Consider the following 23,710-nt stretch of genomic DNA (forward strand, 5'->3'; position numbering starts at 1 on the left):
GGAATATAATTATTGAAAATGTTTTAAAAAGGCTAAACTATGATGATGGTTGATTTTTTAATTTTTTTTTGGCACAAGTTGGGATTTTTTTTTTTAGAACTTTTTTTTCTATTCGGTGTCCGGTAATCATATTGGAGCCCGCGACTTCATATGCAAGGGAATTTAAATCTGAGACATCTAATTAAGGATGAAGAAGTACTTACTACTCCACTGCAACTCTTATTGATTAAATAGATTCTTTAATATATCTTTCTTGTAGCACATATTACTAGTAAATAGAGTTATAGCTCAATTGGAGAGATGTTCACGCTTTCGTTCGGCTAGATATGGATCACGCGCTATAAGGAATTCAAAAAAAGTATGTAATTTTCTCTACTTGAGAATATATTGGAGATTTTTGTGTTGTTCGAACTTTTTATGATTTTTCAATTACCTTAGGGGTCGTTTGGTGTGAAGGATAATATCAAATAATCTTGGGATTAAATTATAGTGCCACTTAATTTGTTGTTTGGTTGGTAATCCCGAGATAACTTATCTCGAGATTAATAATAGTATTGGAATTTGGGTGGTATAGTAATCTCGGAATAAAATAAGTAAATGACAAAAATGTCTTCTTAAACCTTTTTTATACATTACTTTTTACATTCATGAAGGGTATTTTTGTAAATAAATAAATTGTTCTTAAAATTTATTATTTTAAATACAACAAATCAAACACTCAATAAAAAATAATCTTATCATAACTTATTCCATCATAACTCAAATTCAAACCGAACTCCTTAATGTATAGGTGATGACTTTCCTATATTTCATTAACATCTCAACCAAAACGTTGTATCTTTTAGAGAGTTGCCAACGGGATTCGAACCAGTGCCCCAGCTTTAAACATCACTTAATCCAACCCACCTAATCAGTTTTACACTCTGTTTAGATCATTGTTTCCCATTGTTTCATAATGTATTGTATTGTACTCTATTATATTGTATTGTATGGTAGATACAATGTTTGGTTAGACTGTATTGTTTGTTGTTGTTTAATAACATTTTTGTTGTTTGTTTTGACTGTATCGTATTGTATTGTAATATATAAATTTACTAAATTATCCTTAATTATTCTAGGGTAAGAGGTTTGATTAGAATTAAATAACACTTATAAGGGTAAAGGGTAAAATAGTATTATGAAATATTATGTAAAAATATAATTGGAAAAGAAATTAAGTAACAATGGAAACATACCAAATTGGTTGTTCCATAAAATGGGGGTTTTCATTGTTACGTAACAACAAAATTTAACTATACAATACAATACATTTTAAGAAACAATCAAAACAGACATTGTAGGTATAGTAATGATACAATACAAAAGAATGCGTAACAATGATCCAAACAGAGTGTTAGTGTTGTTGCCAATGGGATTCGAAGTTAACGAATGCACGTGCACACTCACATAGAAATGTAGGTCTGCCTTTGTGTTTGGAGATCACACAATCACACTAGAGTTTCGATTAAATTTGGATCGAGCGCTGCAGGATCCATTCAGAGGTGACACTCCCAACATAATTTCCTCCACACTCAGAGCAGAACTCAAGACATCTGGTTAAGGATGGAGTAGTTACACCACTGCACCACAACACATGTTGATACCTAGTATGATGATCATGTGTTACATAAAACAAAGGTAATTAATGTGGGATATTTTCTAATATATAGAGGTCTTAAATTGAACACACATTTGTTCATGAAAGAATATGATATGAAAAGTCATCTCTTAAGTTATATAAATATAAGAACTCTCTTTTTCCGTTGAGGTTTCAGACCCTCCAGGTCTCCACCTACTTGTGGAATAGGGGGGGATGGGGAGGGGAAGTTCCTTGATATTAAGGTGTCAAGGCGGTCGAAGAATGCCACATGTGGAAGCAACCGATACCATGATCATTCAATTGAGTAGATGTAATCTAAAAAAAATATGCAAGTATATACAAAGGCTTTGTTGTATCCTGAAGGGAATTGCTCGTATTTTCCTCAATATGTATATGGACAATATCTCCTTAAGATAAGTGATCCTTCACGTCTCAAAGCCATCTTCTTCTTCAATTTATATTTCCTATTATTTTTCTAACAATTCATATCATGATAACGTCAAAGCCAACCATTTATAATTCGATGAGGTCTACTTTGATATCACTATAATTGTATATTTCTTGTGATGAATAGATAACATAAACGGAATGACCAACTTATGACTAATTTAGATTTATATTTCAAATACTTATCAACCAATTAATACGTCGATATTTATAAACTAATTTGATCAATTAATAAACTTTATTTCTATGAATCACAAACTGCAAAGTCGAGTTATATAAGACTACAACAAATTTGATTATCAGGGACGAATAATTTCGTCATCTATAAATCATATTTCGTCACTAAAACTCTTGTGTGACGAAAAAAATTCGTCAATCAGTCGTCACTAAACATGCGTCACTAAATTATACAAAGATGATTTAGTGCTTCATCACTAAAATATTATATTAACTACAAAAATAAAAATTGTCCCCAAATGCATAAACATTTGTGACGAATTTATTTGTCATAAAAAGTGTAACTTTTTGTGTAGTTAATGGTATGTTTTGTCACTAAAAATATTATTATTAGTGACAAAATTAAATCATCACTAATTATTTTGTTCAATCAATGATGACATCAAATGTCTCTAAAGCTATATGTATTTCGTAGTTGAAAAAATACAATATCGTCACTAATGACTATTTTTTTATATACAATTTTTTTTTGTCCTTAAATGTAAAAGTTAGGGACAAATTTATTATTATAAAAAAGGTTAATAATTTTGTGATTAAATATATCATTTTGTCACTAAAAGTGTTGCTTTTATCAACGACATATATTGTCCCTAAATATTATCATAAGCAGCGACAATTACAATTGTGACAAAATAAAAAAATAATTCATATTCAATAAAAGGGGTACTAGGACAATACATTTTGTGTCACTGAATGTAATTAACTTGTGATGAATTAATTTAATTCATGACACAAATATTTATCATTACAAGTTTAACACAAGTGAAACTCTATCATTCATGAAAACTATTAACTATTAAAATATAATGTAATCTATGTTGGAATTCTCACATTCGAATTAAACATGCGTGAATTAAAGGAGAAACTACATATAACTAGAATTTATAGCCTCATCCATTTTGTTGCAAAAAAAAAGATGAGAGTTCTAAAAAACAAAACTCAAGCAATTTCTTAGAACAGAATAGAAAAAGGCCATCAATTATAAAACAAATTAATGTGATTAAGAAATGACACAAATGAAGCAATCAAAAGGCTCTTTTTTCATAAAGTTGACAGATAAATACTTGTAAGTCCAAATCTTTTTTATCTAGCTCATTTAACTAAAAATTGAAATATTATGTCAGTTAATTAGGTGCATGTTATCAACAATGTAATTCGTATTTGCTAAATACAAAAGTCCTAAAATAACTCATGAATGTGGCAGGTGAATACAAAAGCCAAGAACTGATATTGTTTAGGCAATGAATAAAAGTCTCTTAATTGAAACAAATATTTCTAACGTGCCTAAAACTCACCTAGTATTAAAATTACTTACTCTTATTTTGGTGAATTTTAGAGAACTAATCTTTCATTCCATTATTATATTAATTGATACTATTTTTAAATAAACTAATCCTCATATCAAAGGATTCAACTAATCCAAAATGAAGTAAATTCAAGTTTAACAACATAACCCATTTGTTTGTTTATTAGGTAATCACATTTATTTTAAAATATGTAAATTAAAATAGACAATTGACATGAACATTAAGCTACAACAATGTCATAAAAATAGTGGCTTGGGCATGACAAAATTAAACAACAATAACAACAACAACAACAACAACAACAAAAAATAAAAAAATTCTTACATTATATAGGACTTCATTCATTAAATAGAGATATAACACTTTAACCCAATCTTCATTTCAATCAAATTATAAATAATATAATTACATAAATTTCCATAAATAAATTAAAAGATAAGGTCAAGTTGAGTATCACAAATGAAGAAATAAGAACCGCAAAATTTTGATCGAAACTCGATTAAAACGCTCATAAATACTTTTTTTGGTGTTAGTGTGTATTGTATTTTTGTTTCTGTGTGTGGTTGTTGCTTTGCGTGTATATTGTTTTTTTTTTTTTTGTTGATCGTCCCTTTGTTTTGTGTGTGTTTTTGTGTGATGGTAGTATAGGAGTTTTTTTTTTCCTTTTGTTCTTTTTTGTTGTTTGTTGGGTTTGGAGCAGTGTAGGTGTGTTGCTGATTCTTTTAGTTTTGGTTTATTGTTGTGTTAATACATGTAATGATTGTGTGTGGATAGATAGTGGGTAAACAATTAGGGTAGTGGGAGGAAAATAGGATGGTGTAGGTGCAGTAGTGGGGTAAGAGGTAGTTTAGGTTGGTTTTTATTTATTTATTAAATTTATATAAAAATTATAAAAATATTAGCTAATTATTTTGAACTAATGAAAATATAAGAAAAGATAACTAGTTAATCTAAAAATGTAATTAAAGAAAATATTAAAATTACTAGCTTATTTATTAAACCTAAATTAAAAGAAAACATATAAAAAAATTATATTTTTTTATTTCTTTTTAAAACAATTGAAAAAGTAAAACTTACCTAAAATTGCGATTCAGTTTTTTGTGCTTTTCAAATCATTTAAAATAAACTTAATAAAATAAAATTAAAATTAAAATATTTAATTTAAATTTAAAAAATATATTTAAGCACTAAAAATATTGTAAAACTTAAGTTTGATAAAAAATTACATGTCTACACAATATATTAAATCAAATATAATAATCTATAAAATGACCTAATTGACTGTAGATGTATGAGGATATGAGGGTTTTAGAATAAAGAATTCAAAATATGGCCAAATGATTGTAATCTTAGCTTAATTGAGTGGCCTATTCTATTAGGAATTTAGTCAATTGAATTTAAATATTGCCAAATCGAATCAATTAGCTAAATTCGATTGAAGTTGAAATAAGACAAGTAATTATCGATTAATTATTTGAGGTTCTTAATTTAAATAAGACAAATTATTTCTTAAGACATAAGTTAATTAATAATTATACATAAATATGAAGTTAACTAATTTAGAGTTATATATGCGTGTGTGTATATATATATATACACACAAAGTATTTAGAGAATATATTTAAAATATTTTTGAAATTTTCAAAAATAATGATTTCAAATTGAAGAAGCTCGATAATTAATACGAAGTGCATATGATCAAAATTGGGTGTCAACACTCGCAATGATTGAAAGGTGTCCTATATTATAATTGTATATAATCAATGTTTATACACACTTATAAAGTGCAGGTACACCATTTAAAATTATCTACAATTGATTTGTGTATGTATTTGTTTAATTATGTATAGCAATATAAAAATGTATATAAGCACCTTTTATACAATATTATACACGTATATACACTATTTTAAATTAAAAAATTAAACTTTCAACTTTATTAAAAGAAATACTAATTAATACTCGGTTCATTTCGATCGGTAAATCAAATTTTAAAAAAATATTGATACCCACAATGATAGTACTTTATCTTAATATATTCAAAATCTTAGTTGGTTAATTTCTTTCATTTGTGCTTTCAATTTTTTTTAGTTTATTTCAATTTTCACACGGATGAAAAAGGTAATAGAACCCATGAAATATTTTGCATCTTTGCAGTCTAAGTTTGTAAGTCGATATTATCTCTATAAAGTTGCTCTACGTAAAAGGATCCACTACTAATTATGTATGTATTTTTAGACAGAAGTAAATAGATCGAGTTAGTATGTATAGTTACCAACAAAAAATAAAATGTTCTCTTCTTTAGTGGTTAACGGTTCATAATTCGCGTGATTTTTTTTTTCATATAAAATAAATAAAAGATTTGATATTATTATTCAATTTCTCTACATAAAATCAAATGAACAGAATAATAAAATTGATATATTTCAAAATTAAAAAAAAATCTTAAAAATGGTGGAAAATCTACCATTTTATAAATTCAGCTTCTAAGATATCAAACAAATTCCCATTAATAAAGTCGTTGGAGTACAAAATTTGGAATCAAACTATACAAGTAATTTTTTTAAAATTTTATTCTAATTGTAGGAAATTCATTTATATTAAATATAAATAAATTTCTTTCTACAACTAAAGAGTAATAACATTTTTCTTTTTATAATAAATTTTAGCATTCTCAAGTCATTAGTAGCAATAATATATTTCATTTCATCTTCCATTGAATAAGAATCAGGACTTGTATCTTCTTTTACTGTGAATTTTGTTTTGAATCATTGAGGTAAGGTTCTTTTCTTCAGAGTAATTTGAAGAAAAAGTAGTGGGAAAGAGAAACAACTAAAAAATGGGTTAAAGACCTAATTTCACATAGACATGAGTTCTATTTGTATAAAAATAGTCAAGAGACCAAACATGATAAATTTTTGAATACCTAAAGGACTAAAACTAGTAAATGCATAGTCAAGACACTAAAAATGATAGGTATATAATGAAGAGACCAAACATGATAATATTTTGAATAGTTAAAGGACTAAATATGATAAATGTATAGTTATAGGACAATTTTAGACCTACTTTAATAGTTGAGGGACCATTTATGAAATTCTCTAATTATGAACAATCGTACCCAAAATGATTTTTTTTTTAGAAAATAGTTGAATTATTCAACTACAAATTCTAAGTCGTCGCTATTTAATACCTTACATATTTTGTGACAATTTTTTGTTGTCACTAAATCGTAGGTTGATTAGAGACAATAAAATAATTGTCACCAATTGTTTATATTATTAGTGACGAAATAAATGTTACAATAAAATCTAAATTTTTATAGCTAAAATTTAGAATATTTAACTACAAGCTCTAATTTGTCACTATTGTATCAACATATTTTTTGAGACGAAATTATTTTGTGTCTAAAAATTAATTAATTTTAAGACAAAAAATAATTTGTCACAAATTACAAACATCATTAGTGACGAAATAATGTGTCACTGGTAACTTTAAATTCGTGACTGACAGTACTCAATAAATGGTGCCAATACATTTTTTGGTGGGAAACTTTAGTCGACAAAACTTTGCTACGAACTATTATGTTTCGTCACCAAAAGTATCTGCCTAGTACATTTAAGCATGAAAAGTAATTTTTGTCACTAAAAGTGAACAATTAATGACGAATTTTATGTCGTAGCTAATAATTTTGTAGCTATATATCATATTTGTTGTAGTGAATTAGTCAGTTGGACCATTGACTTGGCTTTTTGACTACACCAAAGAAAAATAAAATTAGAGAATAATTTAATTTTCTACATCATTCATTGTCTTTTTGTTTGTTCTAATATAGCTATTCCTTATTACGTGTTGAATTTGTTTACCACATGACTTGAAAAAAATTATTTTGTTCATAAAAGAATATTCAATAAATAAAAATAAATTTCTTAGAATAAATATAAAGTTTGAGGTAATAACAGAAAAATTGAGTAATATCTAACATGTATCGTAAATAATAAGGTTTTTTCCTTCAAAAGAGAAATGATTTTCTTATAAAATATGTGAGTACAATTTCATATATCTCCCTAATCTTTAAAAAGTAGGCGGATTGTATCTTTTTATGACACCAATAAAAAGTAGGAAGATCATAAGCAACTTCTTTTACGTTCTTGTCACGCATTGAGGTACTGCAAAATTTCCTTTTTAAAGCAAACTCTAATTCAATTTATCGTAATCAATTAATTAACATGTTGATTAAACACCATCACATCACCGATATTAATAATCTTTAATTTATAAAAGACTTTATATGATATTTTAACCTTTTTGAGAAAAAGCTTATAGAATTTTCAAGATAATATTCTTTTGGTAGTTGATTAGTTGATTGAATAATTTCATGCAAAACAAACCAAAAAGTAGCCATAAACTTTGGAAGTCATCAAAAGTATTATAAGTAGTTGTTTGGCTGATTTTGTAGAGTTATAGACTTCAAACTTAAATTATTAAGAGAGGGACAGCTAAAATAACACGGTTAAGCAAAAATGTTATTTGGATATTCTACCTCGATATGCGCAATAATATGAATTTGAGTTATATATACGCTGATAGTGTAAACATTATATCCTTGTATAAGATTTCCCCTAAAAAGTTGTAGAGTGTTTTTAAAATACTACACTATTGTATTTTTAAGTTTGATTTTGGTATTTTGCTATATGGTAAAATGATAATCATAGTTTGTTGAACTTCAACTTACATATATACACTTATATAGAGAAATTTTGACTATTTTTCAAATACGTCTCAATTATTTCATACTAACACTTTACATGTAGAAATAATCAAAGAGAATACAAGTAATTCCTTCGTAATCAATTACACACACACAAAAAGAATATTTTTAATCAAGATAGAATAGTCAAAGTTTCACCGTCCAAACAATTTTTGTACATATATCAGTTTATATAATTTGTCATTATCATAATATATACTCCATCTGTCCAATAATAATTGTCCGCTATTGACTTGACATGCACCTTAAGAAACAATAAATGATAGGGATATTTTTATTTTATTACCCCTTTGAATATATTAAATTTAATGTCTTGGAAAATTTATTAGATATTGAAAAATATTTAATAACAAGGGTAAAATAGACACAAAATGATAAACTATCTCTTAATTTTTCAAATTATACAAATATTGTTAAACAACTATTTTTAAAACAGTGGACAAATAAAGATGAACCGGAGGAATAATATACATCAATTGTACATGTAATAATATACTTTGGTGCAGTATTCTTTTTATAAATATAGAATACAAAAAAAATGCATATTAAACATCATAATATCAAGATCGCATTATCAAAAAATTTAATTACATATGATGTGAGATTCGATATCTACCGTATAAAACTTAACTATTCCTTATAGAATCAGATCTCAAAACAAGTACCAAACTTAACTACTTCTAAAAAAATCGATTAATCAGATCTCAAAACGAATATCGAAACTTAAAAAAGAAACAACTAGCTAGTTGCTCTTTTCTTTGACCAAAGTCCACCACAATCAATCACATTGTGAGAAAGTATGACTAGTTACTTTGACCAATATTCCCAATCCTATTATAAATTTTTTCTCAAATTATATAAACCTTACACAATTTTTTCCACTCTATTAGTCTCCAGTCTTTTTCCTTCATTTACTTCAATACACTTAGCCACTTTCTCTTACCAAAACTTCTTTCTCCTTTCCACACTTCTCCATTTATTATAACAACACAACCAAAATTGAAAAACCAAAAAAAAACAAAACATTTTTAGTTCAATTTTTTCCCTCTTCTAATGGAAAATGTTGAAATTCCTGAGTATTTTATATGTCCAATTTCTCTACAAATCATGAAAGATCCCGTAACAATCGTTACCGGTATCACGTATGATCGCGATAGTATCGAACGTTGGCTTTCAAAAAGCCCTAATAGTAACGCCATTTGTCCGGTAACGAAGCTACACGTGTCACGAGATTCAAACCTAACACCAAACCACACTCTCCGTCGTTTGATTCAATCGTGGTGTGTATCGAATGGATTCAACGTTGTTGATCAAGTCTTGACTCCGACTAAGCCTCCGTTAAGCAAATGCTACATCCTCAACCTCGTTCTTGATCTCTCCGTCCCCAGGACGGAGAATATCAAGACGTTAGAGAAGTTAGAGATGTTAGCTAAGGAGAATAATGAGAGAAACAAGACATACATGGTTGAAGTTGGAGTTCATGAAGCCCTAGTTAATTTCTTGATCCAATGTTACATGAAATGTGACACTAATGGCCTTGAAAAAGCCCTAAGTACACTTTCATTAATTTGGGATTATTTTTCATCTTGTCATGAAAATAATAAAGTCGAAAATCGCGAAGAGATATTAATAGATTCAATAACATGGGCGTTAGGTCTTGATCGCGACATGCAGAACCATGCAATGATCAAGAACCACGCGATGAGCCTATTGAGATCTATCATTGGGAAGGCGAATTCAAGTACATTGGATAGACTAAAACCCCAATTATTCGAGAAAATAATTAGGGTTTTACATGAGAGTGGTAGTAATACTACCACCATCGCGCAAAAAGGAGTTGACAATGCTTTACACGTCATCCTAAACACTAGTCATTCGGGCAAGAACCGGAACATTATGATTCAATCAAGGGCAATTTTCGAGCTCATCGAGCTCGAACTCAATTTTTCATCAAATAAAAAAACTAAAGAGCTTATTTTTGAGATATTATTCAATTTATGTTCTTGTGCTGATGGTAGGGCACAACTTTTAAGTCATGCTGCTGGAATTGCTATGATTACAAAGAGGATTTTGAAGGTTTCTCCAATTGTAGATGAAAAAGCCATAATGATTCTTTGTTTGATTACAAAATATTCAGCAACAAGTGGAGTTCTTCAAGAAATGTTGAAAGTCAAAAGTGTATCAAAGATTTGTACTATGATACAAGCTAATTGTGCTTCACATGTAAAGGATAACGCAAGGGAAATATTAAGAAATCATTTTGATGTTTGGAAGAATTCACCTTGTGTTGAAGTTGCCACCTTAACAAGGTATGGTTAATGATAATCATTACAACATTTTTTTTTTAGTTTTATATGTTTTGTATCTGATTTGAAACTCAATTAATAATTTGGTTCACGTTGGAAAATCTCACTTTGGGTGGCTTTTACAATTTTTTTCATTTTTTTTACATTTGGTGTTTGGTATTCGATTTGAGGGTCGACTAATCGGTCTCATATTGGAAAATTCCATTTTGGGTGATTGTTACAAGATCCTTTTTAACTTTTGTTTTCCATTCGGTGTCGAGGCTCTAATTTGAGGACTATTTGATCTTGATTTGAGTGGGGAAATCTCTGGTGTTCAATATTTGTTTTGGAGTTCGACTATATTCAAGTTGTACATAGGAAAATCTCACATTGAAAGATAAAATGCTACCTAATAGAGACGACTTTATTTTCAAGGCTAAAATATGAGATTTATGGTTAAGGGGAAGGGTATTGCTTATCATCCTACAACCTTTGATGGTGATCAAGAATTATAAATTTGTATTACCAAGGTAAATAACCAAACAACTTTCTAGAGTTTTCTTGATATAATCTGTTAATGTTAGTGGTTGAAATAATTTGCAAGTTAGAAATGAATCCAATTGTATAGATTGCTTATAGACCAATTTTCAAATCTTTTTTAGTAGATCTATTAGTTTAGTTTCTTGTAATATTCAAACAATCTTGACTTTATTTGTTGTTCAATAAATTTGTAGGGCTCAAGGTAGATGCACACTTTAGAATTTCTAACTAAAATAATGTTTATTATAATATTCTCCATTGTTCTAAATTGATTGTCATATTTTCTTTTTCAAAAAATCAATTTAGCTTATTTTTTAAGTAAACTCGATTAGATCAACTCAATATTTTATATTTAAAATTTCGATATTTAAAAATTATAGTATAAGTTATAGTGAAATTAAAGTTGCATGTCAGTCAAAATCTACCTCATTTAATTCTCTGAAACATGATCACTGTTAAATGTATAAGTTTTTCATTTAAAATATTTTGTTTATCATCTAATTTAGGTATCTTTAGACTTTAGTGACTATTTTATGTTTTTTTTTATAAAAAAAATAAATCCAAGTACAGAAAAAAATAGTTTTTAAACTTTTGAAGACTTATTTGAAGGGGTGGGGTGCAGGATATATAGAATGGCTTTGCCAGAATAATTAAATATTTTATTTTCTTATAATAATTTAATAAAAGTATTTTATAAGTTCGATGAAGCTTGACTTTGTCTTGGTTTAATTTGTTGGTCTCGAGGTATGCATATAAAGATGATTGCTTGTATTTCTGATCTAATTTTCCTCCACAACTTGTGCAAGTGATATTGATGTATTCTTAATTAAATTATGATCATGTAGTCAATGTATTTTAATTTTGAAAAGGGGGTCCAAAGAAAGAGTTTTCTTATACATTAGAGTTGTTTGGTGTGAGCCGGTGAGGTACAAGGTATAATAATTTTAGGAATAAAATGTAAGATTAGTTTATTATGTGTTTGGTTAGAGGCTTAGAGGTATTGCGCAATTCTGATATTATTTATCGCAATATTTATAGCTTAGTGATGGGATAAATTATCTCGTATACATGTGAAGTAACTTATCCAGGGACAATTAATTTTGAGATAATTCGTTCCCAACAAAACGACCTTCTTGAAGAAAAAAATTAAATTTTTTTATGGTTGACTTGTTGGTTAGAGTTATGCAGATATTTTATATTAATATATAAATTATTTATATATTGATTAGATATATAAGGTTTATTTTTTCAAATGAACTCCCTTTAGATATCATACAAAGAATAATTAACTCAAAACTAATAAAGGAGATCCACAACTTAAATTAAGACGCATGAAAATCGAGACTATCTCGACTCCTTTCTAGGTATTATGACAATTGCTACCTATTGATTTTCACTATTGACACTTTTTTCAACGAGTTTAAATTTACCTTCGCAAATAAGAAATTATACACCTATAAGTAAATCATCAAGCTTGCGATTGTGTCGCTCTGCTTTTCAATCGATATACAGCTAAAGAGGCCGATCACACAATTTCTTAATCGGTGCCTTTCAAGAGGAAATGATTGATCAATGCTCAAAACAAATAAGTTAACTGAATTTATATCGGTGTGTAACTCGCGAAAATATATATATTAGAAGATGGAAAAATCACACCATATACACATTTAAGAGACAATATTACGAGTTTTAAACCTATTCTTAAAAAATTCTTACTTATAACAGTGTAATTACGGGTTATAACATATCAATTAAATTTAACTTTATTTAAAAATCAATTAAAATATACTTTATTAAATGATTAGTCTTTTTATATTTTTATATTATTAATTATTTAATTATATTGATTGCAGTTCCTTTTATATAATTAATAGGTAAGAGAAATAATATTAATGACAGAAAATCAATTTGTAATTATCTATTACCCCTTTTAAGGGATTTTTTAACTTATTCAAATAACTTTTATTTATTAATGACTATTGGGGCCTTTAATTTATTTTTAAAAAAATTTTTATCACTGTACATTTTAACATGTATTTTTCTCTCTCTTTAATCTATTTTTTTTGTTTTTCTTGATGTTTTTTTTATTTTAAATTTTGATATTGTTTTTTTTAATCTGTTTTTTTAGAATTAAGAATTCTATATTTTGAAAATTTGATTTTGTTTTTTATTTTAATTAATCTAAAACTTGATTTCTTGAGGAAAAAAAACCGTTTTACTTAAGTTTTGAACTTGTTTTTGGTGTGTTTTTCTATATCTAAAATACTGTTTTGTTGGTGAAATAAATATATTTAATTCTGAAATTTGTTGATATATATAGATAATATGAGATCATAAAATCTTTAATAAGGATTTCTTAAGTTTTAGCTTAAATATGATAAAAAAAAAATCACATTTGAACACGGAATATAAATTGAAGAGAGAGGAAAATATAGAACTTGTATTAATTAATGCTGTTTAGACTTTTAATTACATGTTTTGATTTTTGGGTGATGTATATTTCTTTTGCTACAATTTCTAACAACAATATATAATTTGCATTGTTTTACAACCAGATTTATTCTTCCCGGATTTATACCCGTTGGATACTAATTTTATACATTTTTATTTTTTGTCTTTGTTCTAAAATTTCAAGTTGGATACCAAGTGTATATAAATTGGATAAAGGGTAAAGGGTGAAATATGCCCCTAAACTATTCGAAAAGGTCTAGATATACCCTCCGTTTAAAGTTTGGCTCACCATGCCCTCGCCATCCAACTTTTGGTCTAAATATGCCCTTATGGGCATTAGTTAGCCTGCTGTACATATCCAGCCCATTTTTCATTTCTTTAAATGCCACATGGAATTGCCATGTCATTTTGACTTTACCACATGACATTTCTATGAAAAATGGAAAGGGATTAATTATACCCCTAAAAAATTCGAACCATAAACAACTAATCCAATCCATAAATCAACCCCCCCTTTTAAATAAACTACCCGACCCATTTTCAACTTTTTATTTTTTTCGGTAAATCCCAAAAATTAGTAATTGATTAATAAAAAACAAGAAAAATATGAAAAAAATATAAAATTAATGCCAAAAATTCACAAATAAATATTGTAACCTTAAATTCAACAATTTCAACAATTTTTTAAATTTTTTATTTTTTTCGGTAAATCCCGAAAATGAGTAATTGATATGAAAAAAATATAAAATTAACGCCAAATCACAAATAAATATAGTAACCTTAAGTTCAAAAATTTCAGCAATTTTTTTTAATTTTTATTTTTTTTAATAAATTACTCATTATCAAAATTTGCCGAAAAAAATAAAAATTAAAAAAAATTGTTGAAATTTTTGAATTAAGGTTACTATATTTGTTTGTGATTTTTTGGGGTTAATTTTATATTTTTTTCATATTTTTTATTAATCAATTTCTCATTTTCGGGATTTACCCAAAAAAAATAAATATTTAAAAAAATTGTTGAAATTGTTGAATTTAAGGTTACAATATTTATTTGTGATTTTTTAGCGTTAATTTTATATTCTTTTCATATTTTTCCTATTAACTCGTGTCATGAATCCTCAAGATTTTGCCCTTTCCTTTTGCAAAGCTTTAACACGTTCACAATCTATCACATATGCATTATTCATAAGTAAATGAATCTATAGACATCCATTGAGCTATACCTCTATCCCGAACCCCAAAACTTATTCGAACTTCACGAATGTTACCATCTTATTCCCCTTGAAAATTCGCACTTTTTAAATATATTATCGACTTAACCATGATGGTCACTCTTGGACCAATTAACCAGTACTATTGGTAAACAATTGTGAACACCACTAGAATATTTTAAGACACAAAATATGCTACAAATTTAACTAAGTGATACAGTGATCCTGAACCAAAGCAACAAACAACATTTGTACTATTCACTACGCAACACCTTACATCCACTCACCTATCATTAACTCAAAATGATATATACATCTCATCCAACCTAATGACACCAAACTAACACCCATGATATATAATGAAATTCCTAAATTTTTGGTGCCATCTAATATGTCAAGTCTCATATTCCTAGATTTTAAGCCTAGAGTTATATCTTAATTCCACTAAATAACATACTCTAATAGTGTTCATATATATCCATTATGCTTAATAATTAATAGTGACAAGAATAGCAACAGAAACTAACAAAAATTTAACAAAAGCTCCAACTTCCAAGCCTTCATAATTACTATACTTTAGTTCCTTTTTAAATGAATTACCACTTAAAATCATGAGTCAATCATTACCGTAATGATTACTCTCTCCTAATTAACAATTAATTTATCCTACCAAATAAACCATCCTACAGTATAGTGTCAAGTTTCCAAAATTTGCTTTCCTTAACTTTATTTATTATTTATGTTCCAGCCGAAATCTAATCAACACAATTCTATATCCATTACTTGATGGTTGAGATTATGCGATGATTCTCTTCGTCGTGTGCAGATAGAAGTTTTAGTGGGTTGTGGAGGTGACAAAGAATTATTAACATGGGCCAAATTACTTGGGTATTAATTGAATTATTTTGGCCCACTAACTAATAACTATAATACTTATTAAATAAAAATTCATCAATTAGATACTCGTAATTACTGAATAGTTTAAAATACCTCTTTAAATTTTTTTCTGGAAGAGTCAAAATAGTCCTAGTTCTCAAAATGACCTAGCGGGTCGTTACACATTTGAAAAACACTGAATACACAAATGATTAACTAGCACACATAATAAATATTCTGAAATTATAATTCATTAACTTAAAAGACAAAATAAATCAAAACATGAGTTTGCCACAATAAAACAACCAAATAAAAATAAAAATAAATTATGTCTTTTTTTCAGAAGGGTAATTTGAACATGTCTTCTTATTGTGTTCCTCCCGATGACATGTATTGCACGTAATCTTAGACCTCTTGAATTTCACATCAGCAAACCATTTACAAGTTGTGGTCTCCCTACAGTTCTTTTTTAACCAGGAGACAATAATTTCTGCTCCGACACTTTTTGAATTGCATATCATCATAAATTATTGTGTCAATATTATATCATACAAAAGTACAAATAACTTTTATACATATGTTATATCAATATACAAGTTTCATACCATTTTTATGATTACAAAATTCATACAAAAGTAAAAATACATATGTTATTTTAAAACAATTTCATATGTTATTACAGAATACAAAAGTAAAAACAAATATGTTATATCAGTTTACAAATTTCATACAATTCTTATTAACACATTTCTTACCTATTTCATGCCAAAAGTTATCAATTATTCATACCAGGATCATGTCACTAGAATACCAAAATAATTCCAAAAATATTAATTGTCATTTCTTTAATAAACAGTATACCAAATTCATTACATTACTATTCTCAAAATTCATTACAATATAATGCCAAAAAAAAAATCCAATCAAACCAACAATCGTACCAAAACACTATCGATTGTCATACATGCTTGGTAGTATAAGTATACAAATTTCAAAAAAAAAAAAATCTATTTTTTAACCAAAAATATACCAAAAAAAAAATGCGTCAGACACATAATGAACAAATTCAATGTTCATACCAAAATATAACATTACACATTTTTATAAAAACGCCATAATTCAAATTATTATACAAATTTGAAATCAGTATATAAATTTCATATAATTATTATGCCCCCAAAATTATACCTATTTCATGACATAAGTTGTCACTTTTTCACAGCAGAATCATTCCACTATAATACCAAAATAATATCACTTTTAACTATTAATTGTCATTTATTAGACAAATAGTACATGAAATTCATTCAAATATAATTCTAAAATCGTACCTACATGGTATAACCAATATACCAAATTCAAATAAATTTTATGTAATTTTTTAACCAGAAACATACAAAAAATGAATGTTCAAACAAAAATCTATACTAATTTCAAACAAATTTTATGTAATTTCAAAAGTGAATATTCATACCAAAAACGCCATAATTAAAACTATTATTCACAAACAAAATCTGAATTTTTTTTCCAGAATCACTGTTCATAATATTTTTTAACGTTTGGTTTGTATTACAATACAAATAAAAAAACACAAAGAACACTAACCTGAAGGATCCCATCTACCACCATGTTTTATTAATACTACTAAGAAGCCGTCCAAAAAATAAAGATTATTGAATAAAAACGAATATGAATTAGATGAGAGTGACAAGATTTCTGGAAAAAAATTGAAGAGAGAGAAATGTGGAAGAAAATGGATGAAATCGAAATTTTTAATTAATTTGAATAAATTAGAGTGAAATAAGGAGACTAAATATTCTTAATTAGTTCGAATTTCCTTAATTTATGCTAACTTGTAATTATCTTCAATCAATTCAAATTTAATTAACACACTTATTTCTGTTTTTTTACTTTTTTTTTCAGAAACAAATTATTTTATTTTTTCAAAACAAATTTTTACAATTATTTAAAAAAACTTTTTTTTTAAAGAAACTGTTATAACCTGAAATTTTTTATTGTTACAACTTGAAAGTTTAATTCTACTGCTATAACTTGAAAATATTAGTCTAATATATGTCATATATGAATTTTTCAATTTGAGGATTCTTATTTGAAAGGCTGTCTAATCATGGGCCCAAACCCATTTCAATAGCCCAAAATCTTTGATTTGAGTTTGGCCCATATTTTAGTTTTGCATTTTAATTGGGCTTTGCATTTGTTATTTTTCATTACAGTTTTCTAGTTTGCAGAAACTGTTATAATGAACTTATCTAATAGGTATTAGCGAATTTGTCTGCGCTTAGCATAATTATATAATTATAAGGGAAAATTGTATATAATAGCAAACTATTAATTCAAATTAAATGTTATAAGTATAGTTTGATTTTATTGTACCTCATAGCAAACTGTTGCTATTTCACCTCTCTCCTGGTGAATCTCGCTCACCACTCTCGTTCTCTCCCTCGCCTCTCTCGTTTTTTATACAAACGCAAGTGTATAAAGTGCGTTTGTGTTTGTATAAAGTGAGAGAAAATTGTATATATACATATATTTTCGTTCCCCTCTCTCCCCTCTCCCAGATCTCGCTCGCCACTCTCCCAAATCTCGCTCTCTCACTCGCCTCTCTCACTTTATACAAAAAACGCAAATTGTATAAAATGCGTTTGTGTTTGCATAAAGCGAGAGAAAATTATATATATACATATATTTCCGTTCTCCTCTCTCCCCTCTCCCAGATCTCGCTCGCCACTCTCCCATATCTAGTTCGTCACTCTCCTAGATCTCGCTCTCTCACTCGCCTCTCTCACTTTATACAAAAAATGCAAATTGTATAAAATGCGTTTGTGTTTGTATAAAGCGAGAGAAAATTGTATATATTCATATATTTTCGTTCTCCTCTCTCCTCTCTCCCAGATCTCGCTCTCTTACTCATCTCTCTCACTTTATACAAAAATGCAAATGTATAAAATGCGTGAAAATACTATGTATACATATATTTTCGTTCCCCTCTCTCCCCTCTCCCAGATCTCGCTCGCTCACTCGCCTCTCTCACTTTATACAATTGATCTTTTTGTATATGTATATCAAAGCAGATTATACAACTGTTTTTTTTGTATATGTATAGTAAAATATACATATTTATGTTTGCTATGGAGCGCAATTATGCAAATTTTGCTATAACATACAAATATGAATTTTGTGTTTGTTATATATGTGAAAGTTGCTCTAATTATAAAGACGATAAGATATCAATAAATTTATCAAATATAATATAAATAAAAGAGGTATTTGCGATCTCATTCTTTCTTTATATATATAAAGTTGATTTCATAGAGGAGTCGTTTGGTATTTAATAGTTAGTAGATTTAGTTCTAACAGAGTCATAAATTACTACTTTGAACATTGAAGTATTAACTAACGACAATATAACTCTAGCTCGAAACAATGTTTACTAGATTTAGCTTGAAGTAATTTGATAATAAAAATTTGTTCGTATCAGATATTTTTACTAATTTATCTTATAATCATATTTCTCAAATAACGTATTTCACCCATTAGTTAGGCCTCTTATTTTGCGTCGACCAAGAATGAACACTCAATCTTTTTTTCATTACTATTCCATTATAAATTGCACGTTTACCACCTTATTTTTAACTTTATATAATTTGGTCAATGCATTTTTATCATATACGTGCCAAGTCCAAGGATAATAAAATAATTATTTTTCCATTATAATTTTGGTCAACGTCTATCATAAGTGCTAGCTCTACAAGGATAATATATAATTTAATTTAATGTTTGCAATATTAATTATTTAATAATAGGAATAAAATAAATATAAAATAATAAATTATTTTTTTATTTAATTTTTTTATTGTGAACAAATAAAAATAAAATATCTATTTTAAATATAACGGACAAATAAAACCGGACGGAGAGAGTACATGTAAATGAGGCACCAATCCATTTATCTTATCTCAAACTATAGCCACACAAACACTTCAAAGCACAAACCTAACGTTTATAGTTATGGGTTCCCACTAAAAAGTAATCGGCGCACAAAATATTCAGTGTTCACGTATAATTTAAAAATTGATACAGATTCAAAATTAAAAAGTTTATGAATTTTTATAGTTAATAGTCTTGAGATAATATTATAATAATAATTAAATTTAATATATATAACAAAAAATATTTTCTAGAATTTGAGTAAAAACTATTATATATTGAATTCACATAAACTCACGATAAGTAGACCTCTAGATATGTCCCTGTTAAGTAATTAAGTTTAGTGGGAACATAACCAATAAATTTACAATTTAATTTAATTCATGCATGTGAGATTTGATTTGAAAAAGTTTTTACGTAGGTGCAATGTATAACTAGAAAATGATTTTTTTTTAAAAATAAAAAATTACATACATCTAATAAAAAATATATATGGACAATTTTCAGTCAAACTTGAAGTGCTTAAAAATCCCAACAAAATTTAAACTTAGTCTCTTATATCTGTCCTTTATTGTACTATGAAATTTTATTTTTAGATTTATTTTTCTAAGTCTTATTATAGTTATAAGTTGTTTTTTATGCTTCGATTTATCGTATTATTTGACTACTGTTACTGTTTTGATATTTTCTTTACTATTATTTATGTTTACTTTGTTTATATTTTTTTTAAACTATTTTAATATCGGCTGCTTGAACCATGGATCTTTCAAAAATTATATTTTTACGTCTACACGAAATAGAGAAAAAATTTGCGTACATTCTATTCTTTTCAAACTTTACATATGAAATTACGTACACTGATATATTATTTATTTATATTTATACGTCTTCCGGCTGCTTATAGGGATGTACAAAATAACCAATTAATTATAAATAATTTAAAACAATAAAGTTGCAAAAAACTTTATATATATATATTCATTTGAGTGGTGCAAATAATTTTTCATCCATCCCTTGCACGTGATCACTAACTAATTATACTTTTTCTTCTTTCCATTTATTTATTAAAAAAAAAACTAATGAATGACAAATTGAATAATGTTTTGATTGGAAAAGCCATCACGCCCTAATTTAAAATGTCAACTCATGCATGAATCATGATCATAGTGGAAGAATAAAACTATTTCTCAATTAGTCTTACATATGTCACCATACAAATTATTATTGTCTTTTATATAAATTTAAGATAAAATAAACTCTAAAAAATCCAAAATTGAAATTCAAAATCCACAAATAAATCAATTATGATAATGAAATAACAGTGTTTACATAAAATTGATCTTACTAATGCTATTCTATATAAGCAGATCATGATAACGTTAAGGTCATCAGAAAATTATAAGGTATATATTATATATAAAAAAAAATTAATGTTCATTGATTTGGCTTAAATTTGTGTGTTACGTTTGCATTTAGAAATATTCATTGATACATTTAATAGTACATGTTACTTTTTCTCGAGTTTCTTATAGTAAAATAATAAAATTTGAAAATCATGTAAAACACATGTTTAAACCATTAACTCTTATCTTAGGCTGAGTGGACATCCACTAAAATAATTGGTGGAAACCCTACTCACCCATCAATTTTCCAAGTCAATGACTTTTTTTTGTCATATATTTAACTTAAAAAAAAATCATGTATGTATATGTATATCTATATATATCTATCTTGAAAAACTAATAGAAATTAACATTTAATTAATACTCTATTTGTCCCTAATTACTTATCCATTTTTTAATTGACACACCTATTAAGAAAACAATTATTGACATAGCGAGTTTACCAATTTACCCTTATTAATTATGAAGTGGGTGAATTAAAAACATAAGATTTTCAAAAAGTTTTACATTTTGTCAAAGTAATTAATTGAGGGTATAATGGGTAACTTTTTTTTGTCATTTCTTGATTTGTCAAAATGGACAAGTAATTAGGGACAACTAAAAAATGAAAAGTGGACAAGTAATTAGGGACGGGGGAGTAGTACACCAATGAGGAGAATAAGAGTGTCCTTATACTGCTGGTACAAGCCAAAACACTACCCTCGAGACCATGGTTTGATTTCCAGCTAGAGCCCTATTTCGTATTGTTCAATCCATTAGTGACCAATTGAATACTACATTATATGTAAGTAGTTCTTACTTCTTACTGGTAAGCCTAACAAAAGGGTTAGGTCAACCTGCATCCTGCCCAATTCGAGTTGGAAAAAACTCATACCATAATCGTTCAATTGGGCTGGAGAGAAGGGCTTGAGCTTCACTTTTCCTAGTCAATTTGAAACCATTTTATCGGGCCGGAGAGAAGAAGCTTTTCTCGAGTTTCACTTTTACTTATCTATTATATTAAATCAGACAGACCAAAACACATGTAATTTGAGACTCCAAAAGTAACTTAGAAAGCGCAGCCAAAATGGAAATTTGGACAAAAAACACGTCTAACATAGTAGTTGTCACGTCGGCAAGTTGCAACTATCACTTTCTCTCACTAAATATATTATTTGTAATAAATAAAAACACGAGATATACGCATGCATGTGTTTTTATTTATTTTCTAGAGAGAGAAAGTCAAAACACGTTCACACACACTTAGCCCGCGCAAATACACGTTCTACGAAATACGAGTTCGATAAAATTTAATACTTATATATGTGTCGGTTGTGTTGTCGAAAAAATACATTATTTTTAAAATACACTATTAAATAGTGCAGAGATAATAGATCCTACCAAAAATTTGAAATTATTACAGTTATTTCAATCAAAATTCAAATATATTTCGAACCATTTTTTATTAATTAGAAGGAGTATTATATATGATGATGCCTCGAGCTGTAAACAATCTTTTAAAATATTAAAAGCAAACACCCTTTGAAAAGTCATATTCTTCTATTTGCGTGTTGNGATAAAATTTAATACTTATATATAATGGCGGAGCCACATATATTTGAGGGTGTCGGTTGTGTTGTCGAAAAATTACATTATATAGTTAAATAAAAATATTTTTATGTATATATATCACATATTAACATTCCTTAACTTTTAGCGATTTTACTTTTTTATATAATTATATTATTATCCTTTAATTAAAATTCCAACTCTGTCACTATATATAATGTAAATGAAAGGAAAATAAATTTAGAATTCATTAATTACAATTTGAGATCACCGTCTTAAAATCCATAACTTATAAAAATTTATTTTTTGAATTCATCTCTTTGCGCACAATTTAAGAAAGTGAAAGGAACTAATAATTTTTATGGTGATTATATTGTACATATAATTTTAAACATGTCATGTCAGGTAGGAAATTAAATTAAAATATTTACTAAATATAAAAAGTCATATTTTTTAGGGGAAAAGGTGTGGAATATATTTGGATTTTGATCGAAATTGTTGTAACAATTTGAAACTTTGAGCAGGACCTATTACCCCCTTACACTATTTAATAGTGTATTTTAAAGATATATAAGTGCCCAGCTGGACAAGTAAATATTTATAATGATACAATATTTATGATGTCCACGTGAACACCTATACATTTTTAAAATACACTATCAAATAGTGCGGAAATAATAGATCCTACCAAAAATTTGAGATTATTACAGTAATTTTGATCAAAATTCGAATATATTTTGAACCATTTTATATTAATTAGAAGGAGTATTATATATGATGATGCCTCGAGCTGTAAACAATCTTTTAAGATATTAAAAGCAAACACCCTTTGAAAAGTCATATTCTTCTATTTGCGTGTTGACTTTGAAAAGCTCAATCTCCAACTCATATATATAACCACAACCAAATCCTCTATTTTTCAAACTAATTCACTACTCATCTAAAGTCTCAACAAAACTTCACCTACTAAAAAATATTCCTCTTTTTTTTTTTTTGGTCATATTTGCAACTTTCTAATAAGATTGATCTCCTTCTTTGATTAATATT

At 27.2% G+C, this 23,710-nt stretch overlaps 1 protein-coding gene across 1 annotated transcript; it reads left to right on the top strand.

Moving 5' to 3' along the window:
• Window positions 1-9,451: 9,451 nt before the first annotated feature.
• On the top strand, window positions 9,452-10,741 carry LOC125876292 (E3 ubiquitin-protein ligase PUB24-like). The gene has a single exon (XM_049557437.1). The coding sequence runs from the start codon at window positions 9,455-9,457 to the stop codon at window positions 10,718-10,720; it is 1,266 nt and encodes a 421-aa protein (XP_049413394.1). The 5' UTR covers window positions 9,452-9,454; the 3' UTR covers window positions 10,721-10,741.
• Window positions 10,742-23,710: the final 12,969 nt, after the last annotated feature.

Source organism: Solanum stenotomum, chromosome 1 (assembly GCF_019186545.1).
Source record: "Solanum stenotomum isolate F172 chromosome 1, ASM1918654v1, whole genome shotgun sequence".
Lineage (NCBI taxonomy): Eukaryota > Viridiplantae > Streptophyta > Magnoliopsida > Solanales > Solanaceae > Solanum > Solanum stenotomum.

What these genes read in the sequence shown, in the direction of transcription:
- LOC125876292 (XM_049557437.1), top strand. Translation starts at nt 9,455, where the DNA reads ATGGAAAATGTTGAAATTCCTGAGTATTTTATATGTCCAATTTCTCTA.